This window comes from Gopherus flavomarginatus, chromosome 9, assembly GCF_025201925.1.
Source record: "Gopherus flavomarginatus isolate rGopFla2 chromosome 9, rGopFla2.mat.asm, whole genome shotgun sequence".
In the NCBI taxonomy this organism is placed as follows: Eukaryota; Metazoa; Chordata; order Testudines; family Testudinidae; genus Gopherus; species Gopherus flavomarginatus.
The window spans coordinates 68403035-68420855 of record NC_066625.1 but is presented as its reverse complement, the minus strand read 5'-3'; the positions used below and the strand labels follow the sequence as shown (position 1 = coordinate 68420855).

Sequence of the window (17821 nt, the reverse complement as noted above, 5' to 3'; positions counted from 1 at the left end):
CCCCTGGTCTCAAGGGAAAAATAAATATCAAGCCACTTTTTGATTTTGTGAGAAGCTGACATAGACCTATAACTACAAAAGACTGCATAGGTACTTTGAGCTATAGCTATTAAAGGTCTGATCCTGCTTCCATTGAAGTTAATGAGAGTTTTGTCATTATACTATATGCATATAAAAATCACATCTTAATACAAACTTTTACAGGCAGATAATGTGAAGCTGGTAGCAATGTGTTAGCACAGTAGCTGCCTGTAAGAGTATGAGCTGCTGTAGTTTGAAAATAATAAGATTCAGAATGTCATGAAATAGTGAAGGAATTAAAACAATTAAGCCTTGGAAAACCAAAACATTTGCCTGCTATACCAGACCCTTCTGGTAAAACATTCTCAGCTTGGCTATACTTTGCCAGTGATATAACCACATTCTAGTCTAGTGACATATCCAAGCTACCTATTCACCAATAAGTGCAATGTCAGTCTAACACTAGAGCCACATTCAGCCCTGGGTTACTCTAACTGGGTCTGTGGGAGAGGCTGCATAGGGTTCTCCTGTTTTGGTTCCTTCCCCTCCCCTTCTCTTCTGCAGAGGGAGCACAGAACAGATTTTTCCCCTCGCCTCTCCTTGGCCATCTCAAACTTCCCAGCACAAAATCCGATACTTGGGCTGTGCATCTGACTTAAAGTAGCTAAAGCCAACTAATATTTATTTGGGTCCAATTTCATAACATCGTGAGATGGTTTACAAGACACTAAGTTGTACATCTTTTTATTTTCTTTTACACCAACTTGGCATGATGTTTCAATGGGAGACTCAAATCTGGACAGACAGATCACTGAATGAGAATTCTCTGATCACTGAGAAAATTCATTTATTCCTATATCCTTCCCACAAAGTGTGCTCCCCTACCTACATCCTTCAGACTGAACCTAGCAATATCTTACTGATTAAAAAATAAGAGGCATGAACTTCATCTCTGTCAAAAAAGTGAAATGGATCAGACCCAAAGAAACCATCACCATTCTATGTGGAGAAACATGATTTAAACAAAAGCAGTGCTTGATAGTGCAACAATAACCAGTAAGTGTATGGTAAATGCTGCTATTTCCAATGAAACTAATGTGAGAGAACCTAAGTCAGCTCTAATTAGGAAGTCTATGTACATCTGACAATGCAGCTTTTAAATTGCTTGGGTGTTTTCTAAAACCTGACGTGAAATAAATCAACTTGAGCTAGACGAGTTTGCAATTCTGTATAAACAATGTTCTCAAGGAACTTTGATACAGAGCATAAATTAAACATTGGATGGAAGTTAGACATATCATTGGCTGTCAAGGAAGGAGTTACTAAGACTTGTTTGAAAATGGATGGTAATGTTCCAGGTTCCAATGATAGATTCATTATTCCATGAAGTTTTGTAGCCTGAGCACTTAAACGTGCTTTAGTAGCCAAGTAGGAAGTGGATGTAATGCATATGTTGGTGTTAAACCCTATATTCCATCATAAATCTCTGACACTCACATCTGAGTAAAGATAGTTGGTTAAAGGAGAAGATTAAAAATGCCATGAGTGGAGTATGCAGAGGAGTCAGTCAGTTCACAGTCAGCTCTGAGGTCTTGTTCATAAAATAATTATAAACGTCCACTGAAGAAGTTAAGAGGTTATTAATTGATCTCCCTACATTTACAAACATGTCTGTTAAAAAGGGCTTCAGGATGATTCCTTCCTCTGATAGCAACATGGAAGAATTAGACTGCCTTTGCTTTAAGGAGAACTCTGTGATAGTCCACCAGACACCATTTGCACTCCTTGAGAAGTACATGCATTCTCACTGAGCATTCTGTAACTTCCAAGGATTGCCCACCTTTAATACTCTTGGTTCAGAGCCTAGGAGAATAAGAAGTCAACATAGCTACACTCATTTACAACAATTGAAAATCTGGCCCATATTCTAGAAAGGTGCCATCTTGTGTAAAATAACATGCAGCTGCCATGGAGGAGGAAGATGAGTGTTATCTATTCCTAATCTATCTGCACTTAGGCTAAATTCTGATGTGGTTGTAGTTGGGGGAGGAAACAAGGCTGCTATGCATCTTCTGCCCCAGGACTGCTGCCAGCCCGAGTTCTATTAGCCAGGCCTGGGCACCAGGCAGTACAGTTTGCTGCTTCAGTGTATACTACTAGCTAGTGTGTCCATGACTGCAACACAAGCAGTAGCTGGTTGGACAGTAGATGGGGCATATCCCCTAACTAGAAAACCAAGCCCTAAGGTGCATGGAGTGCACTGTGCTCTCTGCAGTGCCCTGCTGCTTGCACAGAAGGATGAGATTCCATATACTCCTTTCTTCCTCTCCCCTTGCGCTCCATCATGGGGTAGGTGGTAACGGTTCATATGCACTGTATGTGTACCAGATTTCTTACCTCCTTTTTGTGCCAAAGGATTTTTTTGGTTTCAGAAAGATTTAGAGATTGAAATGAAATGGTCTCCAACTGTTAATTTAAAAACTAATGCATTCAGAGGCTAGTAATACACTGTATGTTGATGATATTAGAAAATATAGGAATGGGTGCCCCAGAAACAAACAAGTCAAAAATCCAGAGATGTTCTATCCTTTCCATTCTATCTATCCCCCATCTCTGTTAGTAGCTAATGCTGAAACCTTCAGATGAGGGCAAGAGAGGAAAAAGAAAAGTGCACCCAACTGTGTACAATACAATTTGAACCTTAGAGAAAATGTCTTCCTAACCTCAGCTGGTGATCATCTTCTGCCCTGAAGTCTGAAGGTTGATTGTCCTAGTAGCTAATTTTACCCTAACTGCATGCACTATTATTGTTCATATAGGGGTCTTACTCCTTTTTTTGAGTATTATACTGTGGCAATGTGTTTCAGAGGTGAGTGACACCTGTATACAAAGAGTATTTCCTTATATCAATTTAAAATGTATTGACTCCTATTCTTGTATTATGGAGTAGGAGCTTCTGTATACCACTGAATATTTTATACTTCTATCATATTTCCTCTTGCTCTTCTCCCTTTTAGACCAAATGGCTCTCGTTTGTAGCCACTGTGGCCCTACACTAGTACATCAAATGTTGGCCTCACATTGTAGCCCTCCTTTTTTTAAAGTAATCTAATTCTTCTCTGTGTGTATTTGAGACAGGCTGACTTAAGACAATATTTTGGATAAGACTGTCCCATCAATTTTCATGGTGATGATGTGACATTTTCCATATTACTCTTTATCTCTTAGTACAGCCAGCCGAAAATCAAACAGCTTAAAATCGTAGGGTTGTGGGTACATCCTGTCCTCTGCTGCACTAGGGTAGGCAGGAGTGAAGGATGGAAGATGATACAGAAAGACTCTTCCGCTGAGCAGAGTCAGAGAGGATACTTCCATAGGGCACAGGAGAATCCAGGTACAGCACTACCTGCACACTATGCTCTAAAGATCTGAGAGCTAGGAGGATTGTCTAGCCTTCCAACCAGCCAAGTGTGCATGCTACAGTCAGAAAAGCTGTGAAGTACTTCCCCAGCCCATGATCCTAGTTTGCCTGGTAGAATCCTGCCCTGGCCTACAGAAAGAACTAAACAGCATTTGTGTTCGCCCTCACTGAACTAGCTAGAGGAGGGTTTGGTCCTTAATCATTTTTTTGATTGCTGCTGCACATTAAACGGATGACTTAATTAAACTGTGCAGCTTATTCAGAGGGAATGCAGACGGAACCAAAAATTGACATTTCATCTCATTTTCAAGAATCAATTCAGGGCTAACCTAGTATGATATAAATATTGCTTGTTCTTTTATCTATAAAATATGACTCCAAGACTACAAAGTGTTACTAATGTGGGTAGTCCTATCAGCTTCAATGACCTTACCCAGGTAAGCCCAGCTAGAGTAATAACATGTTTTAAAGTCCTGTAGCAATTTCCAATTCACCAATTGGAAAAGGATTAAAATTCTCTCCGAATCCTCTTTAATGGCCCTTCTGGAAGTAGCTGTTCTTCATCTGAACCAAAAAAAAACCTGTCTGTATTTTTCTTCTGCAATTTTATGTATCTCACAAAACTGGCAATCAATGTCCCAAAGGTACATGAATGGATTTCAATTTGCCACCTATAAGTTAGTGGCTGTAAACCAAAATGATAACAATTTCTTTAGAAATAAAATAGAATCCTAGGTAAGTACAGTGCTACCGCCTATTGGCCTGATTCTCCAAACACATACACCTGGGTAACTTTATTCACATGAATATTCCACTAACTTCAGCTGAACATATTTATACCCACTTGTAAGTGTTTTGGGGAAAGAAGCCCAGTATTTGTAAAATCAAAGACTGGGTGGATGCAGTTCTGTGTAATTCTTCTTTTAGACACATTTAATGATAAAGTTGGGCGGGGGGGGGGGGGGAGATTACCATCAGACTACACAAAAGATGCAACAGCCAAAAGTGCTCACTATCAGTGCAATGTATCCAATTTGCCAACTTTACATTAATTGTCTGTTAATTGCCATTGCAGTGTTACTTGTTAGACAGTTAAAACTATTCTCTCAGTGTACACCAAATTGAGCTCTGGAGTAAGCAGTTACAGCCCACATTGATATCAGTGAATTTTACCCATTTACACCAGGTATGTTTGGCCCAGTGTCTTCTGAAGCTTTTGATCCAAGGAAAGAATATCTTCCCTTAAAAACTCCAGCCCTGTTTGAAAGTAAACCACATTTTGTTGGGGCAAATTCTGGATGGCCCTTACATGGCTGTACAGTGCTATTGGAACGAGATAAAGGGCTTTCACCCTTATTCCTTGTGTGATTTAATTGTGGGCCAAGCAGAATTGTGTCCCTGCTGTCCAGGGAGCTCCAGAACTTTTCCATTCCTATGTCCCTGTGGACCCTTGATACCCCACAGTGGATGGAGAGGAGACAATGCCAGGGCTTTGACACTACCGTGCACTGATCCAGTGAAGCTGAGTAAGCTGTATCTTCCAGAGGATTATGGCAATGGGTGCACTGCCTCTGCAAACATATAATGCTCTTGGAACTCCTGTCTTCCAAGGAGGAACACCTGCCATTGCTCCCTGGGGAGCAGTGTAATGCCGCATTGCCCTGTATTAAGGTTTGTAGCTAAATGGCACAGACTAGCCCTTTGCCTTTATGGAAAGCATAGGCAACAACTGTGCAAATGCACTTGCTTAACATTTCCTACTTGAACGTATTGATTAAAGAGTTCTCTAATCAAAGTGAAGAGGCTATTTGCAGTGGTATAACTCCATTCTTCTCCAGTGGAGGTTTTCCTGATCAGGCAACTATGCAATTTGATGAGTAAAGTGAATTCAGTCGCCTAAAGTGAACACTGAGCCCCTTAAAGATTTTAATGACACATAGGGGTGACTAGTTAACTTAAAAAACCTAAAACAAAATTCTATAATACAAGCATTTTGTTGTTTGTAATTGCATTTAGGTCCTGATCCAGCTCCCAAGGAAGCTAATTGAAAGGTTGCATTGACTTCAATAGGAGTTGGATCAGGCATTTTAAAAGCCAAACTATTGAGACATTAAACAGAGATAGATAGATATAGATATAATGATACAAATTTGTAATGCACGACATATCTGTGTTTCTCAATGACTAGTTCATGGACCGGTGCCAGGCCCTCAGATCTCCCTAAGTTTAGGAAGGCAGCAAGCCTGTCCCTGATATCAAAAAGGCTGAGAAACTCTGAAATCTGGTTTGAATGGGCATTTATTCTAAAATTAAAAGTTTGAAATAGTTTTTTAATTAACCTGCAGTTCAACATTCTGATCTATATTCTACAGTTTGTAGAATATTTATATCGGCACATCGGTCCCTCTAAGTGTCTTACTGTATCTCTGAAAATGAAAACTAATCAGACTAACTGAAATTATACCAATGGAATGCTATGGATGAAGCATTTAAAGTATTGCAATATTCTTTCTTTTCCAATGAGAAATATAGCAATGAAGATACCATTTAATAATCTTGAACCTACCATTTAATAATTCATTAAAAAATCTATAGATCCACACAGCAAGAATGCTGTTTAATATGGCATTGCTGGCCCTACTATTAAATATATTAAGTTTGATTGTATTTTAAAATTGACATGGTCTAGGTGGTTTCTCTTATTGCCAAATGTCACATGGATTTCAAAAATGTTTAGTGTTACCATGTAATGGATTAAATGATAAATTCTGTTTTGAAAGCCATAGTAACACTATTCCCTCCCTTTTAGACACTGCCAGGAGCCATGGGGAACAGAGCAGGATTTTACAGCACATTCAGGCCTCCTTCAGGATTTGGTTTCTGATGAACACACATGCTTTTTCCTGTCAAATGATACCAAAATATTGATAGTTTACATGTTGAGCACATCCTGCCTGTCTACAGTCCCAGCTGATAAAATGTACACTCACTAATGATTCTGTTGGAGATACAAATATTTTTCTGGATCCGAAATTGCATTTTTTGTGGGGAAAGGTTAATATAAATTGCTCTCCATGGTTTCTGACCTTTTAAAGAGCCTGATCTCATCTTACATATATAAGATTTACAAAGGAATGTTTACAAAGAAATTGGGAAATAGTACAAAAAAGAAAGAGAGTTCTCAGAGCAAAAAGGAACAAGACTTAACCCAGGTCGGACAGACAAAGAATCCAAAGTTTTCAAATACTTTGAAAAGCACCGTTAAAAAGATTGCAAAGTGTCCATCTGCTCGCAACTTGTCAACTGAAGAAGAGGAAGGTAATAAAGAATTTTCACTTTCTCCAACATTCAGTTACAGAGTTGCTATTGCCAATGGACTACAAAAGAGTATTTTTGTAACAAAAAATAATAAGGAATTATTTCAAGATATCTCTTCAAATGATAGTTCATATTCTGAGTCATTAAGTGAAGTAAAGGGTAGCAACAGGAAAAAGGAGTATTTATCGCATACAATGCCTGTGAGACGCAACAGAAAGAGTTTGAGCAGTCTTGCTCCATCAGATGGGAGCTCTGATGGTGAACGTACTTTGCATACCCTAAAGCTAGGAGCTTTACGAAAACTAAGGAAATGGAAAAAGAGCCAAGAGTGTGTCTCATCGGACTCAGAGCTGAGCACATGGAAGAAAACATGGGGACTAAGAAGCAAGTCGTTAGACAGAACTGGTCGTCACCAGAAATCCAATGCCCTGGAACCAGGCTTTAGTTCAACTGGGTGTATTAGTCAGACACATGATGTTATGGAAATGATTTTTAAAGAACTTCAGGGAATCAGTCAAATTGAAACAGAACTTTCTGAATTAAGAGGTCACGTAAATGCTCTGAAACAATCCATTGATGAAATCTCTAGTAGCGTAGAAGTTGTACAAAGTGAAATTGAACAGTTGCGAACTGGATTTGTACAGTCACGAAGGGAAACTCGAGACATACATGACTACATTAAACAAATAGGCCACCCAGGAAACAAAGCAAGTCTTAGGTTTTTAAACGTGCCTGAAGACAGGTTTGAAAATATTGAAAATGTGGTTTACAGAATTTTAATAGAAAGAATGGGGTTCTCAGAGGCACAAAACATGATTAAAATTGATTTGGCCCATAGATTAGGGCAACAAAGAGACTGTCCCAATGCAAAGCCTAGACCTATACTTGTATACTTCGAAACAGCACAACAGAGAGATTTAATTTTAAAAAAATCTTATAAACTTAAAGGAACCGGCATTGGAATTTCTACAGATATCCTTTCCCATGACATGAGAGAGAGAAAAGAGAGAGGACTTCCTTCCTCTCAGACATATGAAAGTATGGATATGAAACCAGAGCCAAAAACTAAAAAACATGACTGGGTATCACCTGATGACAGTGATAAAGAGCTGGAATCTGATATAAATAGGAATAGTTATGCAAAGATATCAAAATCAGCATTTCAGATAAAAGCAAGCACTGCAAAGGGAAGTGTGAAGTCTCCAAACCCCAGAATCCACAGTAGGACTATTGATGGCAGCACCTTTCCAAATAAACCAAATTATGGTGAAGAGTCACCAGAATTTGACAATGTGGATAAGCAATCAAAGACCTACTATTCAGATATGCCACCTGTATGGCATTCACAGAATGATTTTACAACTCCCAAACTTAGCCGTTCGGAGTCGGATTTTTCAAAATTGTGTCAGTCTTACTCTGAGGATTTTTCTGAGAATCAGTATTTTAGTAGAACTAATGGCAGCTCACTATTGTCTTCCTCAGATCAAGAGCTTTGGCAGAGAAGGCAAGATGAAACGTGCAACTGGTACGGTAGCTCACAAGATCACACTTTTAACCAAGATATGCAGCCTTATCCAGAGCAAAATGAAGCTGAAAACACTGAAACTGTTGACAGTGGTGTAAGCAATGGAATAATGTGTGTATCTGGAGATAGAAGCCATTATAGTGATTCTCAGCTCTCCTTACATGATGACCTTTCACCATGGAAAGACTGGAATCAGTTGGATCAAAGCACAGACTTGGGCCTAGATTCATCCACACAAGAAGCTTTTGCTTATGATATGAGCACCCCTTCAGACCAACAGATAGATTTTGGAAGGTGCCAAAATTCTGACCTCCAGGATGACACTGAAAGCTATGACTTTACCCTTGATGGTAATTCTCCATCATGTCCTGGCCTCGACAGTGAAACACAAAGTCAGTGGATCAGCCAATATGATGATTATCAGGAAACAAATTCTAATTCCCTTTATCAAAATCAAAACAGATTGCCCATGATGTATCGAAGTCAAAGTGAACTACCAAGTGATGAATCGGAGGAAGCACCTCCTAAATCATGGCATAGTCGACTAAGTATAGACCTTTCTGACAAGACATTCAGCTTTCCTAAATTTGGATCTACGCTTCAGCGTGCTAAGTCAGCCCTGGAAGTGGTCTGGAACAAAAGCACACAAAGTTTAAGTGGATATGATGATAGTGGGTCATCTTTTATGGGGAGATTTAGGACTTTATCCCAGTCTACTGCTAATGAATCAAGCACAACCCTCGATTCTGATGTTTATACAGAGCCTTGTTATTACAAAGCAGAGGATGAGGAAGATTTAAGTGAGCCAGGTGGTGACAATGAAACAGATTACGTAGAAGTAATGGAACAAGTTCTTGCTAAACTAGAAAATAGAACTAACACAAATGAAACTGATGAACAGGTTCAGGAGTATGAACTTGAACAGTTTTCATATGAAACTCCATATGCAACACTACAAGAAGATGAATATGACAAGCAGTTTGACCACCTGACCATCGAAGATGGGTTGGAACCTGCAGAAGATATAGCTGCTGAAACAGAAATCAGGGAAGATGAAAATCAAAATATCCCAGTGATGCCTATTGAAATTACAAAGAAAAAGAGAATACACCCATCATTTAAAGAAGCTGCTTTAAAAGCCTACAAGAAGCAAATGAGTGAGTTGGAAGAGAAGATCCTTGCTGGAGGTACTGATTAAATATTGTCTGGTAAACAAACTTTGCTGTCATAATTAAAGATTACCCTTATTTTCTACATAGGGCCCAATCCTTCTCCCATTGAATTCAATGACAGAATGCCTGTTGACTTCAGGAGGAACAGTTATTAGACTCTGTTTAATAAAATTCATATTTTTCAGTCTTGAAGTGAAATCCTGATCCTACTGAAGTCAATGAGAGTTTTGCAGTTGACTTCAGTGAAGCCAGAATTTCACTCTTAGACTGTATTCTGGAAGAATCAGTTGAATACTTTTTTGTTAGCTTTAATATGCCACATAGATGATTTTAAAACAATTTAAAATGTGTATTGTAAATGAATAGTGGATGAAAAATCAGCATTGTTTAATTGGGTTACACTCTCAATTAAGTTGACTGTATAGTCTGTTTTTAATTAATACATTTTCACACAATTTTACAAGTAGAATAACTAGGAACAACTCAAAGTGTTCTAATATGACAGTATTTTTCCAGCTGGCTTTCATATAGATGATTGGTTTTATGCTCGTCTTGATGAACATGTAAGTTAGATTTCTGAGCAACGTAACTTTCTGTGCTACCTTAATTAGTATATAAATCATTGGTCTGTCCTTAGTTAGATGAATACAAGCCCACTGAAGTTAGTCCTGAAATAATAAATAAAAGGGGGAAAAGGTATATATGATAGCTTCAGTGTAAATTAAAAATATTGGGCTTGTAACATGCTTAAGTCAAAGAGATTGCACAAACAGACACTACTTGGTCTACTAAATTCTATTTTCCTTATTAATGGTTCCATACTTAGATATCCTTTCAATGGTTATATGATTTAATTACTGTAATAATCCACAGAAGAGAGTCCATTCTTAATATTCTATATTTTGAGTCTATTAATATACTAGAACATTTGCAATTAATTAGGACCACATAATTACCACGACTAGCAGATGGTAATTGTCACCTTAACTGAATCTTTGCTCAGTTTTTAATAGTTTCTATGAAAAAATATAATCTGATATTTTCACTTGAAAGATGAAGAATTGTGCCTTCAGCTAAAGAAATTTATTTTGTAGTAATTAGTGCTTTTTGAATGCTATAAAGTTTTTTGTACTTAGAAAATTATTTTTACAATAAATGCGCAGTCAAATTGAAAGTATGTTGCACAGACGAATAAGGACCATTCAACTAAACTTCATGTTGGATTTAAATGATAACATTTATCATAGGTTGGCATTTTGCAGACATTTCTTCAATACTATGCTAGAAACCAGATACTGTATTTATGGAAAATGGGTCAGCAATTTGACATACATCTTCATTTCTCTCTAGGCTTGTTACTAGTAAACAAAACTTAAAGACAGTAAAAATAGTTAGTCATGATGCTTAGAAAATATTATAGAATAGGGACAGGATAAAGGTTAGAAAAGCAATTGTTAAGGAAGCTACATATAGAGAATATAATAGAGTAAAACCCATATTAAAGACCACTTCTAGTAGACACAGTCCAGGTCTTAGAATATATTCACCAACAAATGAGAAGTTAGATGTGTGTTTTTATCTCCTATGATCAGCTTTCTGGGATGTAGAAAAAGTGATCCCTCTCTCACTCCTGCAAGTGAAAGGATGTCCACTGAAGGCATTTAAATAGAATAAATCTACTGAAGGCTTCCTCTTAAACAAAAATCTGGTATTTCTACTGTAAATTCTTGAACCATTTCTGACGGTATGTTAAAATCTGAGATGGAATTCTTGTTTTGTGCACCTGGCTATTCGCCAAGGGACCAGTGTATGGGGATAGGGGCACTGAATCCTATTCCCTGGATAGAGGACTGTAGTGCACAGAGCACTTACATAGTTATGGCATATGAGGCCATGGGCTGTAGTTTTGGACAGGTCTATTCCATGCACCAGGAGGAAAGCACATGGGAACCAGAAGATCTGGTAAGTTGGCAGACCAGCTGGTGACATTGACTCTACTCCCCTGGCCTGTCTATGACCCCTGTGAGCACAGAGTGAGCTCTCTCAGAGATTGGCTCTGCATCATGATGTGTGTTACTTCACTGTTTGGCCTGCTGTTCAGTAACATCTGAATGGTTCCACTGTTTAGTCCTTTCCTCACCCACAAAGGGAGGACATGGATTGCACCCATAATTAGTCATTGTTAGTAGTTAGGATGAAGGAGTTCTCAATTCCTGCCCTTTATTGCACCTGGCCATATTTACTAACAAAACATAACTGCCCATAGTGCTTGGTTTTAATGGTTGATGTAATGTTTTATGTTAAATGGGCAGTTTCACTTGGATCTAAGTGTTTACAATATACCCTGGATTTAGGTGTGTCTAGAATACCCAGCAGTGTTGCAGGAGCCCTGATTTTAAACTTGTAATATATACATAACACTTGGGACTATTTTATTTGCAAACTTACTTTAAAATTTCGTTCCCTGTGTTTTCCATTTGCTGAGTGACATACTGTACTGTTTCAGCCAAATCTTTCTTGCATTATTTTTCAATGAGCAGGAAGATGGTGGTACAGTAAAGATTTCATTCCCAGATAAGGGAAAGACATTATTAGAGTATTTCGAATCTATATCTGAAGAAGGATTTTTTTTAATACCATTTTCCCAAAGAAAGAAAACATTAAACTCCAATTTGTGTTTAAATTACATGGAAGTTTTGAAGTAATTTAAAATAAGTATAGGAAACAAAGAACCATATTAAGCTTGATAGCCCTTCGCCAGTCTGCCAATTTTCAACCCCCTTTTGTTTTTTACAGGCTGACTCTTGCCTGGCCAAAGAGCGTTAAAATTCAGTTAGCTAATTAAGCAGGATAGTTTTGGGTATTATATTTATATTTGCAGTAGCCAGTCCTATTTTTTAAAGAAATGTGACTAGTTTAGGGCTGCATTACTTCTGTGAATAGCTTGTTGATCATTTTCCCTGGTAACTGTGATTCATATCAACTTGTGATTTCTTATTTATGGATAAGAGTTTTGGTCTCAGTTCAGCTGTTTGAAAGAATCTTTACTATAAAGCACACCATTTAAAGATTCCGAAAATCTCTTCTTTATGGCCAAACTGATTGATGGATGGCATGCTGGTCAGCCAGAGATACTACTAGATAATATAATAGTATCATTACTCCAAATTGTGCCCACAGCAAAGCTCAGATAAATAGATACATTCTGTTATTTTCACTCCAGTAACTCATGAGTTAAATGTCACCAGGGACTTTTGGATATAAATAAGAATTCCTAGTGTTCCCATTTGATGGTTTTATTCTCTCTTTATAGCGAGGGAGCTAACATACACAGTGGCCTCACTGCAGATGTATTTATTTCCACAAGTTCCTGTTGACCTGCTGAAGTGAGCGTAATCAGACGTTTGTATGAGAGGGAAAATGAATAACACACAGATAATCATGAGATTAAAAGTTTTATAAGCACCTCTTAGGGTGTTTTGTACCACAAACTACAGCATTGTGGTTTGTGAAACCATCCAAACTCTAGGGGTGTGTGTGTGTGTGTGTGTGTGTGTGTGTGTGTGCTGTGTAAGAATAGATGGTTTCCAAGAGCAATAGCAGGAAAATACACTTCAATAGGACAGCTGTTCTCAAACTATGGGTCGGGAACCCAAAGTGGGTCGCGACCCCATTGTAATGGGGTCACCAGGACTGGCATTAGACTTTCTGGGGCCCAGGGCCAAAGCCAAAGCTCAAGCCCCACTGCCTGGGGCCAAAGGCTTCAGCCTCTGGTGATGGGTCTCGGGTTTTGGCTTTGGTCTCCATGCCCAGGGCGGTGGGGCTTGGTTGGGCTCAGGCTTTGATCCCCCCTCCTGGAGTCGCGTAGTCATTTCTTTTTTATCAGAAGCGGGTCGTGCAATGAAGTTTGAGAACCCCTGCAAAATACTCTGGTATCAGAGATACTTCAGTGCAGTAACTGTAAGGAAATAAGAATGCTTTTTAATAGTGAGTGGCTGTGGATTGTGCCCTTTTTGTCTTATGCTAACTTGAGAGATGGAAGCCATTATTTCCTTGCCTGAGATGCCAGCTCTCCCAGGGATGCCAGAGGCTAGCTTCTGTCCATACTAGACTAACAAACCATGGTGAGAAAAGTTTCATTTGTCTTTTTTAATGACTCAGCCATCCACATGATCAAAAATTCAACTGGCATCCATTTGGGAATTTCATGTCCAGAAATATAGAGACTCAGGGATGGTATTGCCACCTTTACGTATGAAAGAATGTTGCTGCTAAAAAATAAAACACAGTACTTCTGTTTAAGTTAACTCTACCTAGCCCTTGGCTGGTGTCATAAAATTATCACACAGCTACGCTTAAGGAATCCCAAGTTTTTTGGCTGATATTTCTGTGGCTTTAAAATGATATACGCTTTGATCTGCTTTAGATGGGTTTTGGGTGAAATTCACACCTGGGCAGAGGGCCAGCACAAGTACTATGCACCACTTAAGGTCTGTTTTGAAGGCTTAAGGGGAACTGTGCATAGATCTTGAGCTGGCCTCTGACACTGGGGTGATGTAATGACATTTGTTTTTAAAAAAATCCTCTTAGAGATGCTTTTTCTGCACAAAGCCTAACAGCAATTTTCATCTCTCCAATCAGGAAGACTCTACGTAAAAAAATCCACTGTTAATAACTGAATAAGTTGTATGTCGTCTTGGTGTTATTCTGAAAGAATAGCCTGGACAGAGGAAAGACTTTAGAAAATGATGTTAATAATGATACTGAGCAAGAAAATTTTAGCTGTTGTGCCTCAAAATCTGAAAGTAAAATGTTCACTGGAACAAGGTTTTACTTGTACTGTACCATATACCTAAGGGATTTTGGCCTGGAGTGATTGAAGATATAGTGATAGTCTGATATTATCCTTTGGTATCCTGATCAAACCCTATGGATTTAAGATTGTCTACACTTAAGTTTGGTCCTTTAACTATGCTAGCATAGGTAAAGTGGTGCTCACACACGGACCAACTGTGAAAACAGTTATACTGATATAACTTTTGGGAATCCAAATAAACTATACCAGCATAAAACACCTTTATAATGATGTAGTATTGTGTAGACAAATTTATATCAGCAAATAAATCACATCCCCTACCCAACATGATTACCCTAGTAAAACATTTAATACATGGACCAGCCCTGAAGTCCAACTACAGCACTTGCAAGTTGCTGTGTTAGGGCTGCTGAAACTGAAGGAGGAGATCAAGCCAAGTGCTTTCTGGTGGAGAAGGTTAACACTTTGTGGCTGATAAACAGTTATGCAAATGTGTGTCAACCTTGTCACATCTTCTTCTCTTTCTGATAGGTTTCTTTTTAGGGAGCAATCACAATTGGCCTATGTGCTAAAAGTCAGTGAGCATTTCTGGAAAGTTCTCTACCCCCATTTCATTAAAAAAAAAAGATATCTGCATTAACAGCAGAATGGCCACTTGTAAAATATCCTGAGTGTCATCTGTGATTTCTGAATTTTAAAAAAATAGTCTTAGAATTTTAAATTTAAATTGTCTCAGGTGCCTGAGGGATACAGAGAGACAGCATGATAACAAGCCACTAATGGATCATTTTAAGAGAGTCAAATCCTAGAGTTCCTTCCACAAGACGTAGCTCTCTGATGGTTGCGTTTTTTGTGAATGTGGGGAGAAACTGTAAATTTTAAACTTTTAGATTCTCTGTGGGACTAATCCCCAAGTCTAGCTGAACTCAGGGCAGGACCCCAAATGAGAAGTGGTCAAAGGTGGCTTTATGCTATCCTGATATCTCTCGACTCCTTTGATCCTGGGCCCTGGGGCAGGCTGGTGGCCAGTTTGGCTCCCAAAGCAGGTTAGAGCAGCCTCAAGACTCTACTAACTTGTATCTTCCAGCAGTGGTTATCTCAGCACCATGAATGAGCAGAATGAAGCAGTTCTCCAGCAATACCACCACCTCCAGCCATAGTTCAATACACCCGCAATGTTGGGGATGTATAGAACAGGGGAATCCCTGAGTAGCTGGTTCCATCGAACAGAAGGGCAACATCTAGTGCAATGTTGAACATAAATCTAATAATCTGACTATTCAATTGAGTGTATATTTATTTTCATGTTAAATGTATACATGGTAATATAAAATTAAGTGGAAAAGATTTGTCTCCATTAAATTGTAAGGCAGTATGTCCTGTCTGTTTAGCAAAGTCTATTAACTTTATCTAAGATTTTATTAGTTTGCATTTTTATAACATAAGCATCATTCAACCAAATTCTGTTCAGCCCAGTCTTTACAACAATGATAGTATTCATCTAATTATTGGCATTTAAAATACTTTGAAATGGGGAATAAAGTTTTGTTTTGTTTTGTTTTTAAAAAGAGTAGTCCTGCAAAGTTCAGTGTCCTTTCAGTAGAAACATTTAAAAATATATTTACCAGAGCTGAAAGAACACCTGCGCATGAATGTCAGTTTCAAGGACATATTTATAAATTGCACTGTGCTGTTCTATGGAAATGAGCACAAATTAATATTTTATCACCAAGATAAAAGACAATTTCTGTTTTTAGTTCCAAAATATTTAAGCATTTTCCTTAGATCCCTGTATTTTAGAAATGAAAAATACTGCATAATTTTAATGTAATGACTTTGGGATAAAAGGGATCCACACTGCTATTTCTTGGTGTGGAAATTAAATTATCTGAATTACTAAAAGTATGGAGAGCATGTTTAATCCACCAGGAAAATAAAGACCCAGACATGAAACATTTTAATGACCGGAAAAACATACATTGGTAAATAACTCATAGTATAGACTGTCCCTCTTGTTTTCTTTCTGTGATCTATTGAAAGAAGCCCAATATTACAAACCTTTGCTAGGCTCAGTAGAATTTTTTGTTTGATTCTCGTGCTTCATTCACACTGCCTTTTGAGTGCCATATGTTCTTTGTGCTCAGTTCTGTAGATTGTCTATTGACCAAATTTTCATTGATTTCAATGGGACTTCCGCACATAGTGAAGCTAAAGAATTAGGCCCTGTGATAGAAGAACATATCTGCACCAACCCTAGGTCCTTACGCAAGCAAAACTTGAATAAAGATTATAGACTTCGGCTCTAAAATCTGTAGAGTATTCATTAGATAACTTGGTGGTGCAGAACTCCTGTGAGAGCTACAAACACAATGTGGGGGACTAGAACAAGGCCCTACCTTTCTGCATTTCTCCTGGTGTCAGAGACTCCCATGTCTACCTCCTGGCCAAGCTGCTGCCTGATCCAACAGCTAGCAATGTCTCTCTAGAGGAGCTGGCCCACAAGAGGTAGCATAGTTGGGGTCTTCTGCCCTATGTAGTGCTGGAGGCTTCTGAGGTCTGGAGACCCGGTCATATTCTTCGTCCTGGTCCTTTTGTTGTGTGAACAAACAGCTATGGGTGTAACCACTAACCAAGACCAAACAACACTATGCCAGGTTCCAATGGTGTCACAGAGATCCAGAGACTTTACATTCCCTTGATGCAGCTATTGATGCTGATGGTGCAATTTCTGGTTCCACTCTGGAAGAAGTTCTCCATCAGCCACATGGCTGGTGGGAGGGAAATGACTGAGGCTTTGTGCTGTCCTACTGGTAACCACATTTGGGCTCAGGAAGCCTTGCAAGGCCAATCTTCACTCTCCTTGGAGGGAAATGTAGCTGTAACTTAGTGTTAACGTTTCTTTATAACTTAATGATCTTAAACACCATTTCTACTTTTTCCAGTTAAACGTCTAGAATTTTTCCTCTCTTTATTTTTTGTCTTATGCAAATTAAAAGGTGCATAGTTTGATTTGCAAAATGGAGAGAGGCAACTTTCTGGGTGAGAGGGTTTATTTTTTACTATGATCCAACAAATTACAATTTCCTCTTCCGTATCTGACCTGCTGTACAGTATGTAGAGAACAGTCCCCGTGTTACACATTCATCTTACAAGAACGGCAGAAGGAACATGGAGAGGAGACTGTACCAATAAGGTTTGGGCAAAAGTTAAAGCAATTCTTGAGGAGTGGTTTCATGTTCAAACTAAGGCTGGTTTTAAGTACTAAAGCTTGCATCCTGAACTGATCTTTCCACATTTAGGGAGGGGATTCTGATCTAAGATGAAATCTTGGCTCCAGTAAAGTCAATTGGCAAAGTTCCCAGTGACTTTCATAGGGACAGGATTTTACCCCTCATGTTCTGGAGCAAGTTTGTCTCTATTCCAAACCATACAAGAGTTTTGAAAACCAAGACAAAAATATAAAGAGAAAAAGGGAGAATTAACCATAAAGTATAAAAATATGAAACCTCTTATTTCCTCTCTTTCCTGTCACCATGCTATAGTGTTTA

At 38.5% G+C, this 17821-nt stretch overlaps 3 protein-coding genes across 3 annotated transcripts in view; 2 read left to right on the top strand and 1 right to left on the bottom strand.

Moving 5' to 3' along the window:
* LOC127058538 (protein unc-13 homolog A-like) overlaps positions 1-6506 on the top strand; it is a 152175-nt gene extending 145669 nt beyond the window's left edge. Inside the window, exon 8 of the mRNA XM_050968681.1 lies at positions 6252-6506. Within this exon, the coding sequence (XP_050824638.1) occupies positions 6252-6326 (75 nt within the window). The 3' untranslated portion in view covers positions 6327-6506. The remainder of the gene's footprint in view (positions 1-6251) is intronic.
* Positions 1-17821, bottom strand: part of RSL24D1 (ribosomal L24 domain containing 1) — a 922223-nt gene that overhangs the window by 244471 nt on the left and 659931 nt on the right. The gene's annotated exons all lie outside the window — the stretch shown is intronic.
* The window catches only part of UNC13C (unc-13 homolog C), a 375739-nt gene continuing 364431 nt past the window's right edge, over positions 6514-17821 (top strand). The window contains exon 1 of the mRNA XM_050968692.1: positions 6514-9472. Within this exon, the coding sequence (XP_050824649.1) occupies positions 6517-9472 (2956 nt within the window). The 5' untranslated portion in view covers positions 6514-6516. The remainder of the gene's footprint in view (positions 9473-17821) is intronic.